The 19,767-nt window shown below is 36.4% G+C and overlaps 1 protein-coding gene across 2 annotated transcripts in view; it reads left to right on the top strand.

Moving 5' to 3' along the window:
- LOC135090628 (sodium/mannose cotransporter SLC5A10-like) overlaps positions 1–19,767 on the top strand; it is a 41,718-nt gene that overhangs the window by 17,250 nt on the left and 4,701 nt on the right. Inside the window, exons 1-9 of one of the 2 annotated variants that reach the window (XM_063987566.1) lie at positions 977–1,036; positions 2,858–2,944; positions 3,129–3,233; positions 9,158–9,347; positions 9,693–9,904; positions 10,020–10,128; positions 10,690–10,975; positions 14,715–14,883; positions 15,184–15,303. In XM_063987566.1, the coding sequence (XP_063843636.1) occupies positions 2,891–2,944; positions 3,129–3,233; positions 9,158–9,347; positions 9,693–9,904; positions 10,020–10,128; positions 10,690–10,975; positions 14,715–14,883; positions 15,184–15,303 (1,245 nt within the window). In that variant the 5' untranslated portion in view covers positions 977–1,036; positions 2,858–2,890. Of the gene's footprint in view, positions 1–976; positions 1,037–2,857; positions 2,945–3,128; positions 3,234–9,157; positions 9,348–9,692; positions 9,905–10,019; positions 10,129–10,689; positions 10,976–14,714; positions 14,884–15,183; positions 15,304–19,767 lie in introns of those variants that run through there. The other variant, XM_063987557.1, reaches the window with a different exon arrangement.

Genomic DNA, 19,767 nt, shown 5'->3' on the forward strand with positions numbered 1-19,767 from the left:
ACACACACACACACACACACACACACACACACACACACACACACACACACACACACACACACACACACACACACATGCACACTGGTTGTACGTCACAGCAGTCTGCGGAAAGGCGGGGTAACTGCCGTCACATTTGGTGATGCTTGATTATTACAATAATAAAGAATGGTGGAGACGACACACACACACACACACACACACACACACACACACACACACACACACACACACACACACACACACACACACGGCGCAGTTTTTAATGATTATTTTTTGCTGTAACTAGCATTACAAATAGGTAGCCAGCCATCGTCACTGCTCCCCGCCCCAAGGATACCGGGAGTGTAGCCTCTGGGGGCGCGAGAAGCGAGGGCAGGGCGAGGGCGGCTTCTCAGCAGTCTTGATGGCTCGGGATCGCCTCAACTCCCGTGTCTGCATTTATTCTTGAAGCGTCAGGCAGTCCTCGATAGCGATGTATGCCAACAGGCCTCCTGGCGTGATGCTCAGAATAAAGGCAGAGTGTTTCCAAGGGAGAAATTTCAGTGCTTATGAATACAAACATACATATTTACGTAGATGACATGAATACACCCACGCGCACACTCAAACACGAAAAATTATCACATGAGTCCGCACTAGTAAACAGATACATGCATTCACGCGCGCACACACACACACACACACACACACACACACACACACACACACACACACACACACACACACACACACACACTAAGATATGTAAAAATTATCAAATTACCACATGTAGCTGCACTCACAGATATATGCATACATAGAATAAGAAACATGAATATCTTGATCTAAACAAGGAGACAATGCAGACAGGTTAACAAGACCTCAGATAGACCGTAATGAGTAACTTGTTAAACATATTGTGTGTGTGCATTAATGGCTATACTTGGTGGAAAGATGAAAACAAACAATAATCATAATACTCGAATGTGTTGTGCAGGCGCTGGCTCTGCTGCAGCTGCTGGGCTGGGTCTTCCTGCCGGTGTTCATCGCCAGCGGGGTGAGTGGAATGCACCTTATTATGCTTCTCTCCGAACTTTCTGTACGCTTCAACTGCTAACCCTTTCTACGGCGTTGGGTTCAGTGTATTCTAGCTATCAATGGAAGATTTCTTAACGCCTTGACCGCTAATCTTTTCGAGTGTTATGGCTATCACTGGACGATTTCTTAACCACCTGACTGCTAACCCTTTCCACGGCATCGGGTTAAGTGAATTCTAGCTATCATTGGAAGAATTTTTAACCCCTTGACTGATAATCCTTTCCACGGCTTCATGTTCAGTGAAGGATTTCTTAACACCTTGACTGCTAATCCTTTCCACGGCATCAGGTTAAGTGTATTTTAGCTATTAATGGAGAATTTCTTAACGCCTTGACCGCTAACCCCCCTTTCACTAATATGGCATCATTAAAGGCTTTGATTAACGTAACTCAGAGCTCTTCATCTTCATAAAATTGGTCTTGTGGAAATGCAGATTATAATTTTCAAAAGATAACATTCACAGTAAAGAAACCAGTCGAGTATTTATTGAAACAGTTTAACTCATTCACTGCCATGACTTCTTTCCTTTATGAAATGTTGATCGAGTATCTACTGAAATATTTCACCACACGTATTTTTACTATTGCTGAGTAATGCACTTGTCATGGGTCACTCAAATAAAACGGTGTTCTTAGCGGTGGAAAGGTTTTAGGGGACAATATTTTTAAGGAGTCGCTTATCAATAAATTACTCATGACATTTTTAAGAGTTACAAAGCATTTAGTTATTCGGGATATTTTAAGAGTTACTAATCATAAAGTCTTTATGTGATATCATTGAGTTACGTGATATCTTTAAGGAGTTGCAAATCATTAAGTTTCTCGTGATATTTTTAAAGGGTTACAAATTAAGTTTTTCATGATCTTTTAAGTAAAGTTTCAAGTCATTAAGTTACTCGTGATATTCTTAAGGAGTTACAAATCATTCATTGCACCACAATTACATCTCATTCATTCTATTATGACCAACTACGTGATTTAATGAAGTTCAGAAGTTGTCTACACACCTGATATCTGAGCAGTCCTATTGGATGGAAACAATGAGATGATTTTATGAAGTTTAGAAGCAGTCTGTAATAACGAATGAGTTAATGGCAGCGTGACACATGTTATCTGAGCAACCCTGCAAGCTATTACTGAGCTAAAATATAACCACAGATACTAAGATGTTTGCACTACTCGATCACTGCTTTGGCTGTCAGTGGTGTCTTCCAAAGCATTTGAGAAGTCATAACAATCAAGGGATTGTCAGTTTTTTTTTTTTTTTTATTATTAATGAGATATGATACAGACACTTGATATTGTTGCTTCTTGGATCTGCTTTTTTTTCTTGTTCTTGTTTATGTATATATATATATATATATATATATATATATATATATATATATATATATATATATATATATATATATATATATATATATATATATATATATATATATATATATATATTTTTTTTTTCTTTCTTTCTTTCCTTTTCTTGTTCTTTATCTTCTTTCTTCTTATTGGTAATGAAATATGATACATATATTTGATATTGCTGCTTATAATTTGTTGGGTTTGCTTTTCCTTCTTGTTTTCCCTGTTCTTGTTGTTCTTGTTTATCATTTTTTCTCTTGTTCTTCTTTCTCTCCTTTCCTCTTGTTCTTCTTTATCTCCTTTCTTCTTTTTCTTTTTTTATCCTTCCTTACCTAACACACAAAACCAGCCACGTATCCACAATGCTTTGGTTGTTTGGAAGGACATTACTACATATACTTTCCATTTACATTTGATTCAAGGTTGGCTCAAGACATTACTGTGTGTTACTATAGATGGATGGTTGGAGGGCATCAGATTCTCAGCGAAGTATCAAGACACCTATACAAGTAAATTGGTCAGCCTCTTTTATTATTTACCTATTTATTTTTTTTTATTGGGATGGCAAGTTGAACGGGTCTCTCTCTCTCTCTCTCTCTCTCTCTCTCTCTCTCTCTCTCTCTCTCTCTCTCTCTCTCTCTCTCTCAGATGAAGTAATATGTAGTACGTTCCTCTTCCCACCTCCTCCTTCAGGCAAACACTCTCCCTGAATACACCAAAAAGAGGTTCGGGGGACGCAGGATCCAAACCTATCTGGCGGTGCTTTCCCTCATCCTCTACATCTTCACCAAGATATCCGTGAGTACTCCACTAAAGGCTCAGTGTGATGTGCATTGCCACTTTGATCACCTCGGACAGTGTGACGTGAGCAGGGTGTCCCTTTTAAAGGTGCTAGTTCACACCGGTTAGTTAGCGATTTTCGGTGGCACGCGGTCTTGAGTGGGTGCGAAGCGTATTGATTCAGTGAAGAGCGAATTCACGAGGTACTGAAGTCGGTTTGTGTAAAGTATCAAGTTTATGGTCTCGCACACACACACACAAACACGCACACACACAGTACTTTGTTCACGATCGCTAGAGGCACAAGCTCCTCCTTCACGGCGGAGCTTGGCGGGCCCCATTGGGTGGCGGTGTCTCGAGGTGTGGCAGAGGGTTTGACATTGTTTTGGTGACTCGATAAACAATGCCAAACACCTGACTCTCCTAGACAGTGGTCTACCCTTCACGTGTTACTGCTAATCCCTCTGGTCCCTCCCCCAGGCCGAATCTCTCTCTCTCTCTCTCTCTCTCTGATCATTTAGGGCATTGACGCAGGCGAGGGAGGCCGCTCCTTTTCCTATGCCTCTGTTGAGCAGTGTGACCCACTCAATGACGTTGCCATTCATTGTCGCAATGGAAATAAAAACATGCTGGTCAGGTATTACAATTAATGGATAAAACACCGTGACATCAATGCAAGGTGTGCTTGACCTATCATCAGTGACCCACGCTGTCGGCTCGGGGCAAGCCACAGGCCTTGTCGGCTGGGGTTTATGGTCCCAATGGGCATTAACGCTGGCCCTACCGCTCTCTTTCCCATGTCTCAGATGAGGGGTTCCATGTTTGCAGTCCAGGTGTCCCTAAGCACCTCTAGATGACTAATATCATTCTCTCGGCCGGCCAGAAATTTACAAACCTATATACTCCTCACTCCGTGTCTTCTTATCAAGTGCTACTGACTTGCTTTTGTGTTCAAGTAATAAGACGTTTACTATAGACGGTGAAGAAATGGTTTTCATGTACTCAAAGCAAATAGTTTGTGTGTTAGTAAAGAAACAATGATGCACTGTAAAATGCACGCTTTTTACTAAACACGGCCAATCAGTAGCAGGCCAGAGCGATGATCCCCTGACGTACTCCACCCATGGGGAGGGGCTTGTGCCTCTAGCGATTGTGAACAGAGTATAGCAGAAGTAGGTTATTGACCACAACTTTACCGTATTGTTTTCTTCCAGATTCATTTATTTATTTTTTTTATTTTTTTATTCAACAAGATAATTTCATATTAGTTTCCGTAAAACAAAATACTGCAGTCCATAATGATAATAATAATATAAGATCATGAAAAATAAGCAACACAAGCACGCTTTTCTAATTACATGCTGTCCTTGATAAAATAAATAAAAAAAGCAACACACACACACACACACACACACACAGAGAGAGAGAGAGAGAGAGAGAGAGAGAGAGAGAGAGAGAGAGAGAGAGAGAGAGAGAGAGAGAGAGAGAGAGAGCTGTACTGCCTGCATCTCACAAAACCCTCTGTGGTACGTGCCCGTGTAAACATAAAAGCATTGTCACTTGTAACACTGAGAAAAATTCAGGTGGTGACCCCGAGTATGTTAATTTTTATAGATACCATGACACAACTCAATCCTTTAGGTCTGGAACCCCTGAGAAATATGAAACAATCATCTGATAAGTTCTGATTGTTAAATATTCATTGACACGCGTAGCTCTTAAATAATAAAGTGTATACTGGGAAGACTGCGATTTTTTTTTTTTCGTGTGTGTGTGTGTGTGTGTGTGTGTGTGTGTGTGTGTGTGTGTGTGTGTGTGTGTGTGTGTGTGTGTGTGTGTGGTGAGGGGCAACCCGGAAGGGGAAGTGTAGGGGACAGCAGCAGAGAATGCTCGTAAGGATGAGTGCGGTTATACAAGGCCATGATAAGTGTGTCCTTATCCGGCTTTCGATCGTAACTAAAGCGCTGTGCTGAGTTCTGCTAGCCACGCGATCACGGGGAAGGAAGTACACTTATGTATGACCATATTCTGAAACACTTCGCCGCACCTCTACTAAAGCCTCTTGTTGAAGTTACACGGTTTTTTTTTTTAAGGGTGTTTATATGGTTCTAGTGACAAATTAATGAGATACCTATATCATTAATAGGAAAAACGCCCTTCGCAATCTGGCTAATAATTTCTGTGGTCTTTGAAAATAGTTGTGATGAGAGTATATCGTTTTAGAATTCGGTCGGTTCCAAGTTGATGCGATATCTCCAGGAATTGGAAACCATTATCTTTATTATTGTTATTATTATTATTATTATTATTATTATTATTATTATTATTATTATTATTATTATATTTATTTATTTATTTATTTATTTTTGAAATTCCAAATATATTCCTGTATAAATATCCAAGTCCATGCAACCACGTCAAAGTTTCGTGTTGGCTACTCTGCATCACCAGTCATCTGCGATCTATGTACATACATTACACGTATGATAAAATCATTGAGGCTTGGGTACCCCTATCACAGAAGCGGCGGTTTTGCGCTCAAGTTACCTTCATTTTCGTGAGATATAGCCCATGGATCTAATTTTTGTCTGCTGAATTAAGTAAGAATTATGAAAATTACGTTCGGGAGGCGGGAGTACTCTTCTGCCATTACGATCAGGAGCAAAATAAAATAAATAAATAAATAAATAAATAAAAATATATTGTTGATGAAAAAAAAAAAGTTTGTGCCCTGTTTTTTGTCATTTAAGAAACTGTTTTCACAATTGACACGCACACATTTTTGCTGAGAGAGAGAGAGAGAGAGAGAGAGTCGCGGTCAACCGGTCACACACTTAGCACTGGACAACCGTTCCCGCCGGGCGCCCTCCAGTGGGTTATGGAAACACGTTAATACGTAATACTAGGCACCCATATGCAGAAGTACAACTTAAAAGGTTTAGCTGAATATGATTAAACAACCATACAACTTTCAAGTCACCTGAGAGCCTGCATACAATGAAGTCATGTGTCCATATTCTACTCATCTGAGTTTCCTGTTATTGTTGTGTCGTGACCCGTAAGGAATGGCGTGCGTAGTCTACATATTGATTTTCATTTTCTGTACAGTATCAAACATAATGGGAGAAACTGCAGAACACTAAAAATAAATAAGCAAATAAATAGATAATTAATAATAACAATAATGACAAAAAATACTAATGATAATCCTAATCTAACTTTTCGGGATGGCCAATCGTGTAAATACAGTACCATGAGTAATCGATTCAAATATGAGGCAGGATTACTTTACATGTACACGGAAACTCGCTTCATTGCCATACTGCATTGTGAATCTGCTTAACACAACAGGACAATGGGAAAGAGAAACTGTTTAGTCATGATAGGAGAGAGAGAGAGAGAGAGAGAGTTTATTTACTTACTACATCTGACCTGTCATGAAGTACTTTTCACAAACCACAGTGCTCAGGGCTTGAAATCTCCAGCACTGCAGATCCTTGGTAACCAAAAACTTCGCTCACCCACCACCTGCCTCTTTACGCCTGCCTTGTCTTGCCTTGCTCTGCCTCGCCTCGGTGGTGCCCGAGACAAGAGGTTCTTCGAGAAAGGAATAAACTCCAGTATTTGCCTGCCTTGCTGTTCTCATATAGATCACTTGCACGCGTCGTTAACACTGCATAATGAGGCAAAAACACACTCCCCTGTCACCCCCACAAGACTGGAATATTATAGTAACTGTTACCACACCTTATTGATACAAACACTGGGATAATATTCTGAAACTCATCCTGCGCCACACATCCACAACATTCAAAAAGTTCAACCTGAAGTTACAAGGGATTTCGTGGTTAAAGTGACAAACTAATAGGATTTTGATATTAAAAGAAGAAACATTCTTGAGAACCCGGCTAAGCATATATATATATATATATATATATATATATATATATATATATATATATATATATATATATATATATATATATATATATATATATATATATATATATATATATATATATATATATATATATATATATATATATATATATATATATATATATATATATATATATATATATATATATATATATATATATATATATATATATATATATATATATATATATATATATATATATATATATAGCTTTTGAAAACAGTCATGGTGAGAGAGCAGAACGTTTCAGAATACGGGACCTGATTCCATTCACCTTCCAATTTGCCTAATAGTACTGCTCGGCGCTCGCAGTTATTGACGTCAGAGATTGATATTCACAAAAGATGAAGGCGACGAATTTTAGGATTTTCTTACAATATAAAATAGGAATAAAGAAATAGGTAAATAGGCACAAAGACATAAACCAAGGAAGAGCAGCTCAGACGAGAGGAAGTAGATGTTGTCCATTCTTCCTCTCTAATAACTCATACCCAGTTCTAAGAATATCTGTCACCTCTATTCTGGACTTATTTTCTCTGACAGTGCTGCATAGGGATTGAATTTTAATTGTTACAATTTTTATTAATCATAATATTCTCAGTTTGTGGAACGAATAAGCCTTCGTTTATGTGTTTGATATTTACCATTGTGTCAGATAAAAGTGATATTGTTTAATGTTATAAGAAAATAGTTTAATCTTGTAAGAAAATAGATAAATAAAACGGTATGTTTGCGTTACGGTAGTTAGTAAACTAATAAACTCAGCCATTTTAGTAAATTAAATTGATTTTTCTCCGTAAGAATATTAATTTCATTCCACTTGAGCTTCATTATGAAGGGTCCTGCTTTGACCGTCCTGGCCAAACCTTATGCTCCACTTTTTTTTTTTTTTTTTTTTTTTTTTTTTTGTAGTTTAGGTCAAAATGGTACAGCAGTACAAGAAGGAATGCAAGTTATATTCATACTCAACTAGAGAAAATATTAAACCAAAATGTTATGACCCCTGAATTCTTAACTCTAAATAAAGAGATAACAGGCAGAGATGAGTGAATAATATTGGGGATATCTTTGTCCTACACTGGGACTGCAGAGGCTGGTGATGATAATGATAGTAAATTGATGTCTCAACAGTTTGCCAAAGATAAAATACGTAGTTTGAATCAAGGTATCTGCTCTGGATAAGACAAGACCCAAAATAATTTCTGAGCTAGGATTGAAGTGGGGAACATCCTTATGGAGAGCTGAAGAATTAGTGTAGCTTGCAATCCTGTATTTTTTTGTTGTGTGTTATTTCAGTCTCATAGTTTATTTATTTACTGTAGCAAGACTTAACATGTTCATACTATCCTGATTCTGACCTCCCATAAATTTGTGAAAGATATTAATGAGGGTAGCAGGTGTGACAGCCAGTACCTGAATTCAGCCTCATTTTATCAATAAGAGAGTACAATGTTGTGAATGCTACTCATTTTTCATGTTTATTTGTGGGTAATTTCTAACACATTTGTTGAAATTGTATATAGTAAGCTGTTAAGATTTTTCCTTCATACTCATAGACAGGTAGTGCTACAGTAATATTATAGTATTGTATGGGCTAGCTAGAAGCCTGACGATAGGGAGGTCCTGTCACTTGGTCATAGGTAAAGGCCTTAGCTCCTTGTGACTGGTTGATTGACTTAAATGCCCCACTATAAGGGGATTAAATAGTACCCTGTCATTGAATCTCAAGTGTATGTTAAATAACTTAGGGTCTGGGAAAGCCTTGCTATCTCCAAGCCCACAGCCTCTTAAAAAGCTTGATATGATCTTGCAGATAAGCTCAAAATTATTCTCAAAAAAACACTATATACACCCGTGATGTACAGAAATGGGGAATAGTTTGTAACATATGCAAATGATAGTTCATAAACAAGTTGATAACAGCTAGGTAAGTGAATATAAATGCCTATGACTAACTTTTCTAAACATTTCTGTCATTACGGAAATATATTCACTGGTGCAGGTCAACATGTACTCGGGCGCCATCTTCCTACAACAAGCTCTGCGTGTGAGCAACTTATATTTGTCCATCTCCTTCCTGCTGGTGATGACCTCCCTGTGCACCGTGTTCGGGGGTTTGGCAGCCGTCATCTATACTGACACCCTGCAATTCTTCATTATGATTGGGGGTTCACTTTATGTTATGGTCAAGAGTGAGTTGGTGATGCCTCAACAAAATGTGGAGTATTTATAAATGGTGTAATATTGTAATATTTTTGTGTTTAGAGGATAGAGAATGGGAACATGGTAATTTGTGTGCAAAAATAAACCTAGTCACACAATTCAATTAGGGATTAGTACATGGTATTATTTTGTAATTTAACTTTCATTCTTTATGTGACTAATGAAATTTTGAATTATATTATGCCACTTCAGAGAGGTCGCCTAACACTGGTTGCGGTGTTGGAGTTACTGTACATGCAAATATATCTCTACTGGTATGTAGATTGTTAATACATGTGTGAGCAAGTAGATTCTGACTAGCTGGTTTTTTACAGGCTTCCAGGAAGTTGGATGGTATACAGGTCTGCAAACAAAGTACCTGGCAGCCATCCCAAGCACCCTGATGCCAAACTCAACATGTGGCCTGCCCAGAGTGGACTCCTGGAGGATGTTGAGGGATGCTGACCCCAGTGTGAGTGACATGCCCTGGCCAGCTTTCCTCATGGGCCAAATGCCGGCCTCTATTTGGTACTGGTGTGCTGACCAGGTGAGACTATTTGCTTCTCTCTTTGTTCTGTCTCAAGTGATACTGCTTGGCCAATATAAAGCTTTTTTCTTCTTATTCTCACTCCAGACATGTATTACTAAAACTGCTTCAACAGGTGATGGTGCAGAGAGTGATGGCTGCTCGCAGCCTTTCTCATGCTAAGGGTGGCACTATAATGGCTGGTTATGCCAAAATGTTGCCACTTTTTATCATAATTTTTCCTGGTAAGTGTGTATATATATATATATATATATATATATATATATATATATATATATATATATATATATATATATATATATATATATATATATATATATATATATATATATAGGCAAAATGCTGTTTTCTTTGTTCCAGTTTCTTACAATGTTTTTTGTTTCAGTAGCAAAATTAATTTTTCAATGTTAGGTGCAAAATCTGGACTTTATTAAAAATATATAAATATATAAATAAATTAAAATAAATAAATAAATGGTATGGAACTGCATTCATTATTTGCAGGAAGATATACTTAACTAGTTGCCTCTGTTTCCATCCTCACCTCCAAGAATGTAGTTTTACTTTGTCATATATAGGCTGTTGTTTTGGAGCATTTTCTTCAGTAAAAACTACATCTTATTCATTGAAATGCAGACCACACATTTGTACTCTTCATTGTATGAACTATTATATAATGATTAACTTATGCTTTCATTTTAATTTTTAGTGACATTTTAAAGTCAAATAAAATGAACATCAATGAAGTCACCAATTTTCTTTACCCACTTTCTCTCACCTGACAGGCATGATTTCACGAGTCCTCTTCCCCAATGAGGTTGGCTGCGTTGACCCTGAAGAGTGTTACAAGTTTTGTGGCTCTCGGGTGTCCTGTTCTAATTCTGCTTATCCCAAACTGGTCCTGGAGTATCTGCCAAGTGGGATGCGTGGCATTATGCTTTCTGTCATGTTGTCAGCCCTCATGAGTGATTTAACTTCAATTTTTAATTCTGCCTCAACACTCTTCACAATGGACATCTGGTCTCAGTTTCGACCCAAGGCCAAGGGCCGGGAGCAGCTTCTGACAGGACGGTGAGAGCCCTTGATTATTTGTATCAGTGCTGGCTTTTTTGCAGTGAGCCTTCTTGAACCTTTTTTTTCTAATTGACAAATACATCAGGTACTTACACATCATTGCTGCTGATCTGTAGTTATGTGTTTTTCTACAAAACCAAATCTATAAAAAAAAAAAGAAAAAAATTGAGAACATTGACACTGTTATATGATAATGAACTGTAATGATATAATATATCCATAATAGAAATATATGAGGAATTTAGAGCACAGGCATCAAAAAAGTTATTAAAAAAAATAATCTTATCTAATCTAATATAATCTTCTCTGACCATGTTCCCTGAAACTCCCTCAAAAGAATAGCTATGAGAGAGTTCATCTATTCCTGCTTATATATTCCATTCTTGCATACTGTATTCTTCTCAGGCCCAATTCTTTCTCTTAGATATTCTAATGCTATGTCTTTTCATTGTATGGGGAATGATTCTTCTTCTCAGACCTGAAGCATACACTCCACTTTTACATATCCCCCTTGCCATCATATTTTCTGGTTTCTCTCCATATGACTGAACCATTAGCAATCCTGTAGCATAGTGGTTCACAACTGAGAAGTTCCTAGTTCAATCCTTGGACAAAATAAGGCAAATGTACAGTCTCCTTGTATCCTTGCTTCTGTTACCTGTCAATCCTTAGGTACAGGATGTAAGTCAGGTGTTGTGCCTTGCATCCTGGTTCTTTTCCTAAATATCTTCCACCACACAGCTGGTCTGTGGCACCAATGTGGGAAGATTTGGCTCTGATGGGATGATTCCTCCTCACATGTGGCACCCAAAAGATGTTCATAGATTGAGTATCCATAATGCCTTTTTTTTTGTTAGTGCCATTACTCTTGACCTTCCTGCCCTTTAACGTGTTACATATGACCACTCCTACTACTTAACAATATGTTCCTTTGAAAAACATATTAACCAAACCCTTCATAAACACTAATTGCTTTCACTATCCATTCTATTCACAACATGAATATCTCTGACATAACTCATCCACTGCCTGAATCCTTGATCTTTAACCTTCATCCCATGTTCAGTTCATCAGTGTTAACATAATGATGTCAATATGCATTGCCTTCTTGATTTCAGTACTAATTTCTCTGCCCTTCATTGTGTTCCAAAGATCATGCCACTCTCCTCCCTTATGATGCTTTCTCTTATATTTCTCTCTATATACTTCCATGTTTGCACAGGATCTAATCAAGGTATTTAAACCCATCTACCTCTTCCATTATTTGTCCATCTGATATGATTTTGAATTCTGAATTCAGTTACATTGTGCTTTTTCTTCTCAAAGGCCATCTGAAAATAACTTTGTATTTAGCTTCCATTTAGCTACTAAATAACTACAACATAAGTGGTCATGCAGTGTTTAGAGTTATCTGAGGGAAAACAGAAGCTGATACTAAATATCTTCTAAACACAATGATTTACTATAAAGAAGTATCTTTAATAAAAATAATTCTAAAGTGTAATGAAGAAATTTCAGAAATGGAACCACTGAAGAGAAAATAAGCATGTAGATGAACAGGTAGATTAATACACTGGAAAGGAGATGTAGTACCTGGTTTCATAATATGTTATCTTAGACACTATTATAACTGAAGTATTTAATCCCATTCTATTATTTGTTCTTGTACATTGCATACATATAATGGAATGCAATTTTTGGGGTTTGTCTCCATAATGAATTTCTTGCTACTTCTGTCCATCCCATATGTAAAGCAAGTAGAGGCCACACTGGCAGGTGCAGAGTGATGGCATCCCTAATGACATCAACTGTATCTCTGGGGAAAATATTAGAGTGGAAGAAGAGACTTGTATTCCATGTTCATCAAGGCCCACAACTCCATACTAACAGACTGCAGGTGCTTTATGACACTTGAACATGTATCACTTTCCATTACCATAATTTGCAAGCAAAGTTGTGTGTCAGCACCACACATGTAGCAACCAATATTAACAGTAGTGGTCACACACTCATCTGTGTTAGTAAAAGAAATCACATTCCTGGAGCATTTCAATAAATTGCACTTTTTCATGTACTAATGAGGCAATAGTTCTGCACTAACAATTTTCCTCCCTGATGGTATTTGTAACTACACACATTTGCTGGAAAGTGACAATAAGAAGAATATTTGTGGACAAGAAATACGGTCACAGGTGTAGCTGATACATAATCAAATAATGCATTCAGGACAAAATAAATTCAACATTTGGGTTAAAGCTGAATATTGTAGAACTCAACCACTTGACACTGACTGGAGGTGAAGCAAGCATTGGCACACATCTTAGATAGCTACTTGTACTGTACATCATCCAAACAAATATTGTGAAATATTAACCAATATTATGTTTTAATATTTTGTATTCCTTAAGATGCTCAGTGAATATGTATATTCTAATAAGTGATTTCAAAATATACTGACATAGTGTAGTAAAGTTAACAATGCCAGCAATCAAGTGCAATAAACATTACTAGTCTTTAACATATTCATTCTGTATGTAGCATGGGAAACATTTGACAACCATGTTAGAAGAATGCTGCCACTTCATTCTATGCCCATCAAGAGAGGCATCTAAAAATGGATGGAGTGAGGAGACAAGGCATGACATCTCAGTTTGCTGCATAAATAAATAGATATAGGTGCCCAAGCTTATATTTTTCAGTGAGAGAGAGAGAGAGAGAGAGAGAGAGAGAGAGAGAGAGAGAGAGAGAGAGAGAGAGAGAGAGAGAGAGAGAGAAACTTCTATATAAGGAAATGTATTTCTTTCTTTTTATCATGTTTGAAAAAGTTGAACTGACAGACTACTTCTTTCTATTTGAGAGTATCATTGTGCATGCTAAATAAGAACTACAGGGCAGTCATTTCTCTCCAATTTATTTGAAAGTGATGGTAAAACTCCAAAACATTATTATTATAAAGAAACTGGTGGTGTGGCTGAAACTCAGGCCAATGTACCCATGAAGAAAATATACCATGAGAAAAATACAAATTAATCACCTCTCTCTCTCTCTCTCTCTCTCTCTCTCTCTCTCTCTCTCTCTCTCTCTCTCTCTCTCTCTCTCTCTCTCTCTCTCTCTCTCTCTCTCTCTCTCTCTCTCTCTCTCTCTCTCTCTCTCTCTCTCTCTCCTTTACTTGTGAAGCTTTTCTCACCTAAACATGTAACTGTACATCCAAGAGGGTTTGTGGATGCTGTCAGACAACACTACTTCTGTGTTTTTGAGTGGCCATTTTATAGGACTTCAACAGTAAATTTATGTTATTGTTGGATTAAAGTAAAAGAAAACTTATTTCATTAATAACCATCACAAGAATATTCTTGGGACAGGAAGACAAGCATTACAAGTGCGGCAGGTTAATTATGCAGTGACATCATCTCAGGAATAATTTGGTATTAGATTCTGAATGCATCTTGTAGCCATCTTGTTGTCACCATTCATACAAGCTTGCGTATGTATTATGCACCTATATCTGTGTAGTGTAGTAAGTCAAAAAGTATTCAGTGTATAATATTTTCACTCTAGGCTGAAAGTTTTAGGTTGAAATAAATTGTTCCTATTCTTTTTGTGAAATGTACAAAATTGCCTTAAGTATACATATTTTCATGAGGACTATTTTACTTCATAAATGATGAATACCCTGTAGTGTGAATGCTTATAAGTTTCACATCCTGCTAACACAAACCACTTGTTATATTTCTAGGTGTTTCATCATAATCTTGGTTGTGTTTTCCATCCTATGGATTCCTGTCATCGAGAGAACACAGGGAGGCCAGCTGTTCATCTATATACAAGCCATTGCAGCTTATTTGGCACCTCCTATTGCTGCTATGTACTGTCTGGCCATCACTTGGAAAAGGATGAATGAATCTGTGAGCCTTGCCAATTATTGTCAATAATATTTAAGTTGGTAATTATGTTTACATTTTTCTCTCAAACACATATATTATTTAAATTGTTATTTTATGATGAATGCATTCAAGATTTTTTTTTTTATGTACTTGTAAGAGGGTTTCTGGCCAAGGGCAACAAGAACAAGTACACACACACACACACACACACACACACACACACACACACACACACACACACACACACACACACACACACACACACACACACACACACACACACACACACACACACACATATATATAATTTTGTGTTGGCAGGGAGCTTTCTGGGGCCTGATGGCTGGCTTTGTGACTGGAATGGTTCGCATGATTGTTGACTTCTACTATGGTGAGCCAGCATGCTATGCAGAGGACCACAGGCCAGTGTTCCTCCAGAAGGCAAGTGTTCATTTAAATTGATGGAAAATTATTTATTACTAGTTATTCATTCATGTCACATGTGTATTTTGATTTTATTATTTTCATTTTTTTTACTTATTTATTTTCTTAATACAAATAGTTTTGTTTATATATTTGTGGCACTACTCACTATATCTGTGGTCCCTTGTTTCCTCCAGGAGCTCACTGCAAGGGGTGGCAACAACTGAAAAGTCTTCATCCATTCCTTTACATAAACACACTCTCTCTCCTTGAATTTACTCATGGCTCCTTGACAAGTGTTTATTACATATTCTTCAACACAGCTGTTCTACCTCACCATTGACCAACACCCTGCAGTGTGGTGGTTATAAACTGCTCCTCTAGGTTCTTTTTTACTTGTCACAGTCACCTCAGTGCTTAGTTCTTGTTATTTTGAGTCTGTTTTCATATTCTTTTATCTTTGTACTACAGGATTTTCTTGACACCTTATCATAATTTTCTAATTTTTCCTTTAAGCACTTTATTTTCCACTTATATTTATAAGGCATGTTTATTTGTAGTAATGTACTGCTTTTTTTATTCCTGTTTTACTATTCCATATCCCTTAAATAGGTATGCACTTGTCTTTTATGTGATTCTAAGCCTAAGGTTTCCTTGGCCTGCTTCACTTCCATTTTTTTTTTTTTATTTCTCCATCCATACCTCTATGTTTGCAGAGAAACAAGATATAATAGAACTCCATCACTTGTATTACTTTCTCTCCATCAAGACATACAGCATTCCAGTGAACTGTCTTTTCTGCATTGCCTGATACCTTCTCATAATTAACTAATGAAATAGTACTTTTGAACAAGTACATTTGAATCCCATACTATTTTTAAATCTGCTGTCATATTATTATGACTAGCATATATTTTTTCAGATATGTTATAGTGCTGGAGTTCTATATTACTTCTATCTATAAATTCCTTCATGTTTACAGATGCGTTTTTTTTATTCATTTATCTATTTATTTTATTTTATTTATTATTATTATTATTATTATTATTATTATTATTATTATTATTATTATTATTATTATTATTATTATTATTATTATTATTTATTTATTTATTTATTTTTTGCATATATGTACAGAGACATAATTGAATACCCACACAACTGTATACCCATTTCATCTTGCAATGAATTTTCACACTGGTAAGATTAGGGGTGTACACTCGTACCTATGGTGAGGTAAAGAGTACACTTGCCCTTTCCACCCTCCCCTTTTCAACCCTCCATAAGCCCCCATCTACATTGCCCCTTACTGTGTCCTCCTGTGATCCACTCTGATGTCTCCCACAAGTATAGCACACACCAGCACACCACATTGTTTGTCTGTGGATGTGCTTTTTAGTTCTGTAGAATATGTAAATTTTATTTATTTTTTTCAAATACACATCTTCTCTTCATCTTGCACCTTATTCATTCATGGCAACCATCTTCATTTACTTCTCTCCTTCACAAAATGGACAAGAGGAGATCAATTGAGAAGCAGAGCCTAAGATAGTGAAAAATAATAAAATTTTGTTATATGATTCCATTATATTAGGGAAAACTTTTAAACTTGACAATATGTCAAGATTTATTGAAAGTAGCAACTTGTGGTGATAAAATTATCAACTGAATCTAAGCCACTGCATATTTCAAATGAGTGCTAAGAGTGTTTAATCAGTCAGTCTATCTTTCTTTTGTTTTCATCACAACAAGACCCATTTTGGAGATAACATATTCTCTCATCAAAATAATGAGATATGAAAAATTCTGTGTATAAAAAGTTATCAGCAAAATACTACAATTCAATTAGCAGTGGAGCTACTGTTGGGAAGAGCTCCCACGCTTATACTGTTCTTGCCTCAAAACTACCTGTATTATTTTTTCATGGCCTATGTTTACTGAACAGGATGGTTAGTTATTTTCCTTCAAGGAGTTATATCAGCATTGCTCCATGTGGTGCCTACCAGTACTGAGAGTTCTCAGTCTGTCTAGTGACAACATTACTGGTGAAATTTATGGTAATTTATTTTATGAGTGAGTTATGTGCTTAAAAATTATTTGTGAAGTAACAGTTCATAAATTGTTAATTTTTCTCCGTAAAATCTGAAATTCCTAATTTTCCGTTGTATATTAAAGGTAGCACATATATCAAACAAATATTGTTGACTTGTTTGTCATGACAGTTAGGTTCTTGAGGTCCACTGTGTGTGATGAATTTTCATACTTACTGAAGTCCCTCTGACTTCTATTACCTGACTTATTTTCTGATAAATACAAATTTTGGTTTGATAAAATCTGATTTGCATTCTGATAGACCAGTCTTATTGGAGATTATCATAAGTATACAATGTTATAGCAAGGTGTTAAGTGAACAAACAGTATCAGTTACCATCTTTTGCAGAGGATGTCAGCTAGGTACACATACAGAAAGGTAGATAATAATGATGACGATGATGGTGGTGGTATTGGTGGTGGTTCTTATAATTCAGCTTATACCAAAGTTCTACATTCAGATATGAAGCACCAGCAGTGGCTTCAGTTTTATAGTGCTATGCAGATGCGAGTTGCTATAATGGCAACTTTGATAAACTTTAGCTCACTTATAAGGCTGTTTTATTGGCAAAAAAAAAATAAAAAATAAAATAAAAAAAAATAAAGAAAGAAAGAAAAGATAGAAAGAAAATAATGATAATAAATAAATAAATAAATAAATAAATAAATAAAATAAATAAATAAATAAATAGATTAATTAATTAATTAATAAAAAAATAAAAATAAATAAATAAATAAATGGCTATATACAAGACAACCTTTGCTTGAGAAAGAATGATTAAAAATTAGCTTGCCACTTGTCTGTTATGGATTTTCCATCCACATTAAACATAAATCTATTTTACTGTAAGTAATTTCAGATGAGTTGAAGCATTGTACAAAATTTATTTTCAGTTGGAAAATTCTTATAGAAAAGGAACTTCAATTAAATAAATTAATTTCCACAAGCCTCCCTAATGATGTGGCTGGAAATGTGATCCTCCCTCCTTGGCATGCATCTCAGATGGAACTTTCCTGCATTCTTGTAATCTTACACCTCAAAACCACCTCAAAACTTTGCTACCTATAGTAGCTTTTCTTGAACATTTGTTATTTATAGTATGAAAGAAACTTGAACTCCCTGCTTTAGCTTGCAGCATTGTCTTACCATGAGTGTGTGTGTGTGTGTGTGTGTGTGGTAATTGTTAATACAGTTCCTGTTGGTATGGGTGTAAAAAAAAGTGTAATGTGTGACAAAGTTAGATTAATGCAGATCTGTGTGTCCATGACTATGAAACTTTGCTGTGAGACAAAAGCTCTGAGTTATTTCAGTGATGCTGTTGATAGGTATAACTGCTCACTTGTATAGGAGGAAGATGAGTTTGCAGTAACTCATGTAACTGCAAATTTTGTAAATACAAAGTATAAATACTTTCATGAATGACATAGGATGTTCTGGAGATGTAAAATGGATGATGCTCATCTTTTTCCCTCAGATATTAGATATACTAGGAAACAGAATTAGGCTGTATTTACCTAGTTGCAGTTTATGGGAGGAGGAATCTAAGCTCATGCTGTCCTGTCTTGATATCTACTCTTATTCAGTTATTGCATTTGCTACTGTGTGTGTGTGTGTGTGTGTGTGTGTGTGTGTGTGTGTGTGTGTGTGTGTATTTACTTAGTTGTATTTACTTAGTTGTGGTACAGGGGTAGTGGAGCTGTGCTCATGCTGTCCCATCTCTATATCTACTATTGTCCAACTTGGCCTTGAAATCATGAATTGACCTTGCATGAACCACATCTTTTTCCAAGCTGTTCCATGTCTCTACTATTCTTTGAGGAAAGCTGTTCTTTTTAATATCCCTTCTACAAGTGGCTTTTTTCAACTTCTTTCCATGTTCTCTTGAATCTCTTGCATCCCATGTTATTAAATCTTGTTAGTCTACTTTTTCTAATCCATTCGTCAGCCTATACTCTACAATTAGGTCTCCTCTCTCCCTCCGTTGTTCCAACATCTGTAGATTCAACCTTCTCAATCTCTCATCATATGATAGGTCTTGAGGACTTGGAGCCAACTTTGTTGCTGACCTCAGAATCCTCTCCGATTCCTTTACATTAATTTTTGTACTTGGTGACCACACTGTTACTGCATAGTCCAACCTTGGGTGTATCATAGTTACAATCAGTTTCATGATAATTTCCTTATCTAGATATCTGAATGCTACTTTTATGTTCCTCACTCACAATCCTATTTATGTGTTCCTCTGGTGATAAATTATCGGATACAGTTACTCCCAAATCCTTTTACATTGTCGTTTTCTTATTTTTTCATTTCCCATTTTATAGTTGCCTAATATTCTCTTCTTACTCTTCCCACATTCCATCACACAATATTTTCTGATGTTGAATTCC

This window comes from Scylla paramamosain, chromosome 3 (assembly GCF_035594125.1).
Source record: "Scylla paramamosain isolate STU-SP2022 chromosome 3, ASM3559412v1, whole genome shotgun sequence".
NCBI lineage: Eukaryota > Metazoa > Arthropoda > Malacostraca > Decapoda > Portunidae > Scylla > Scylla paramamosain.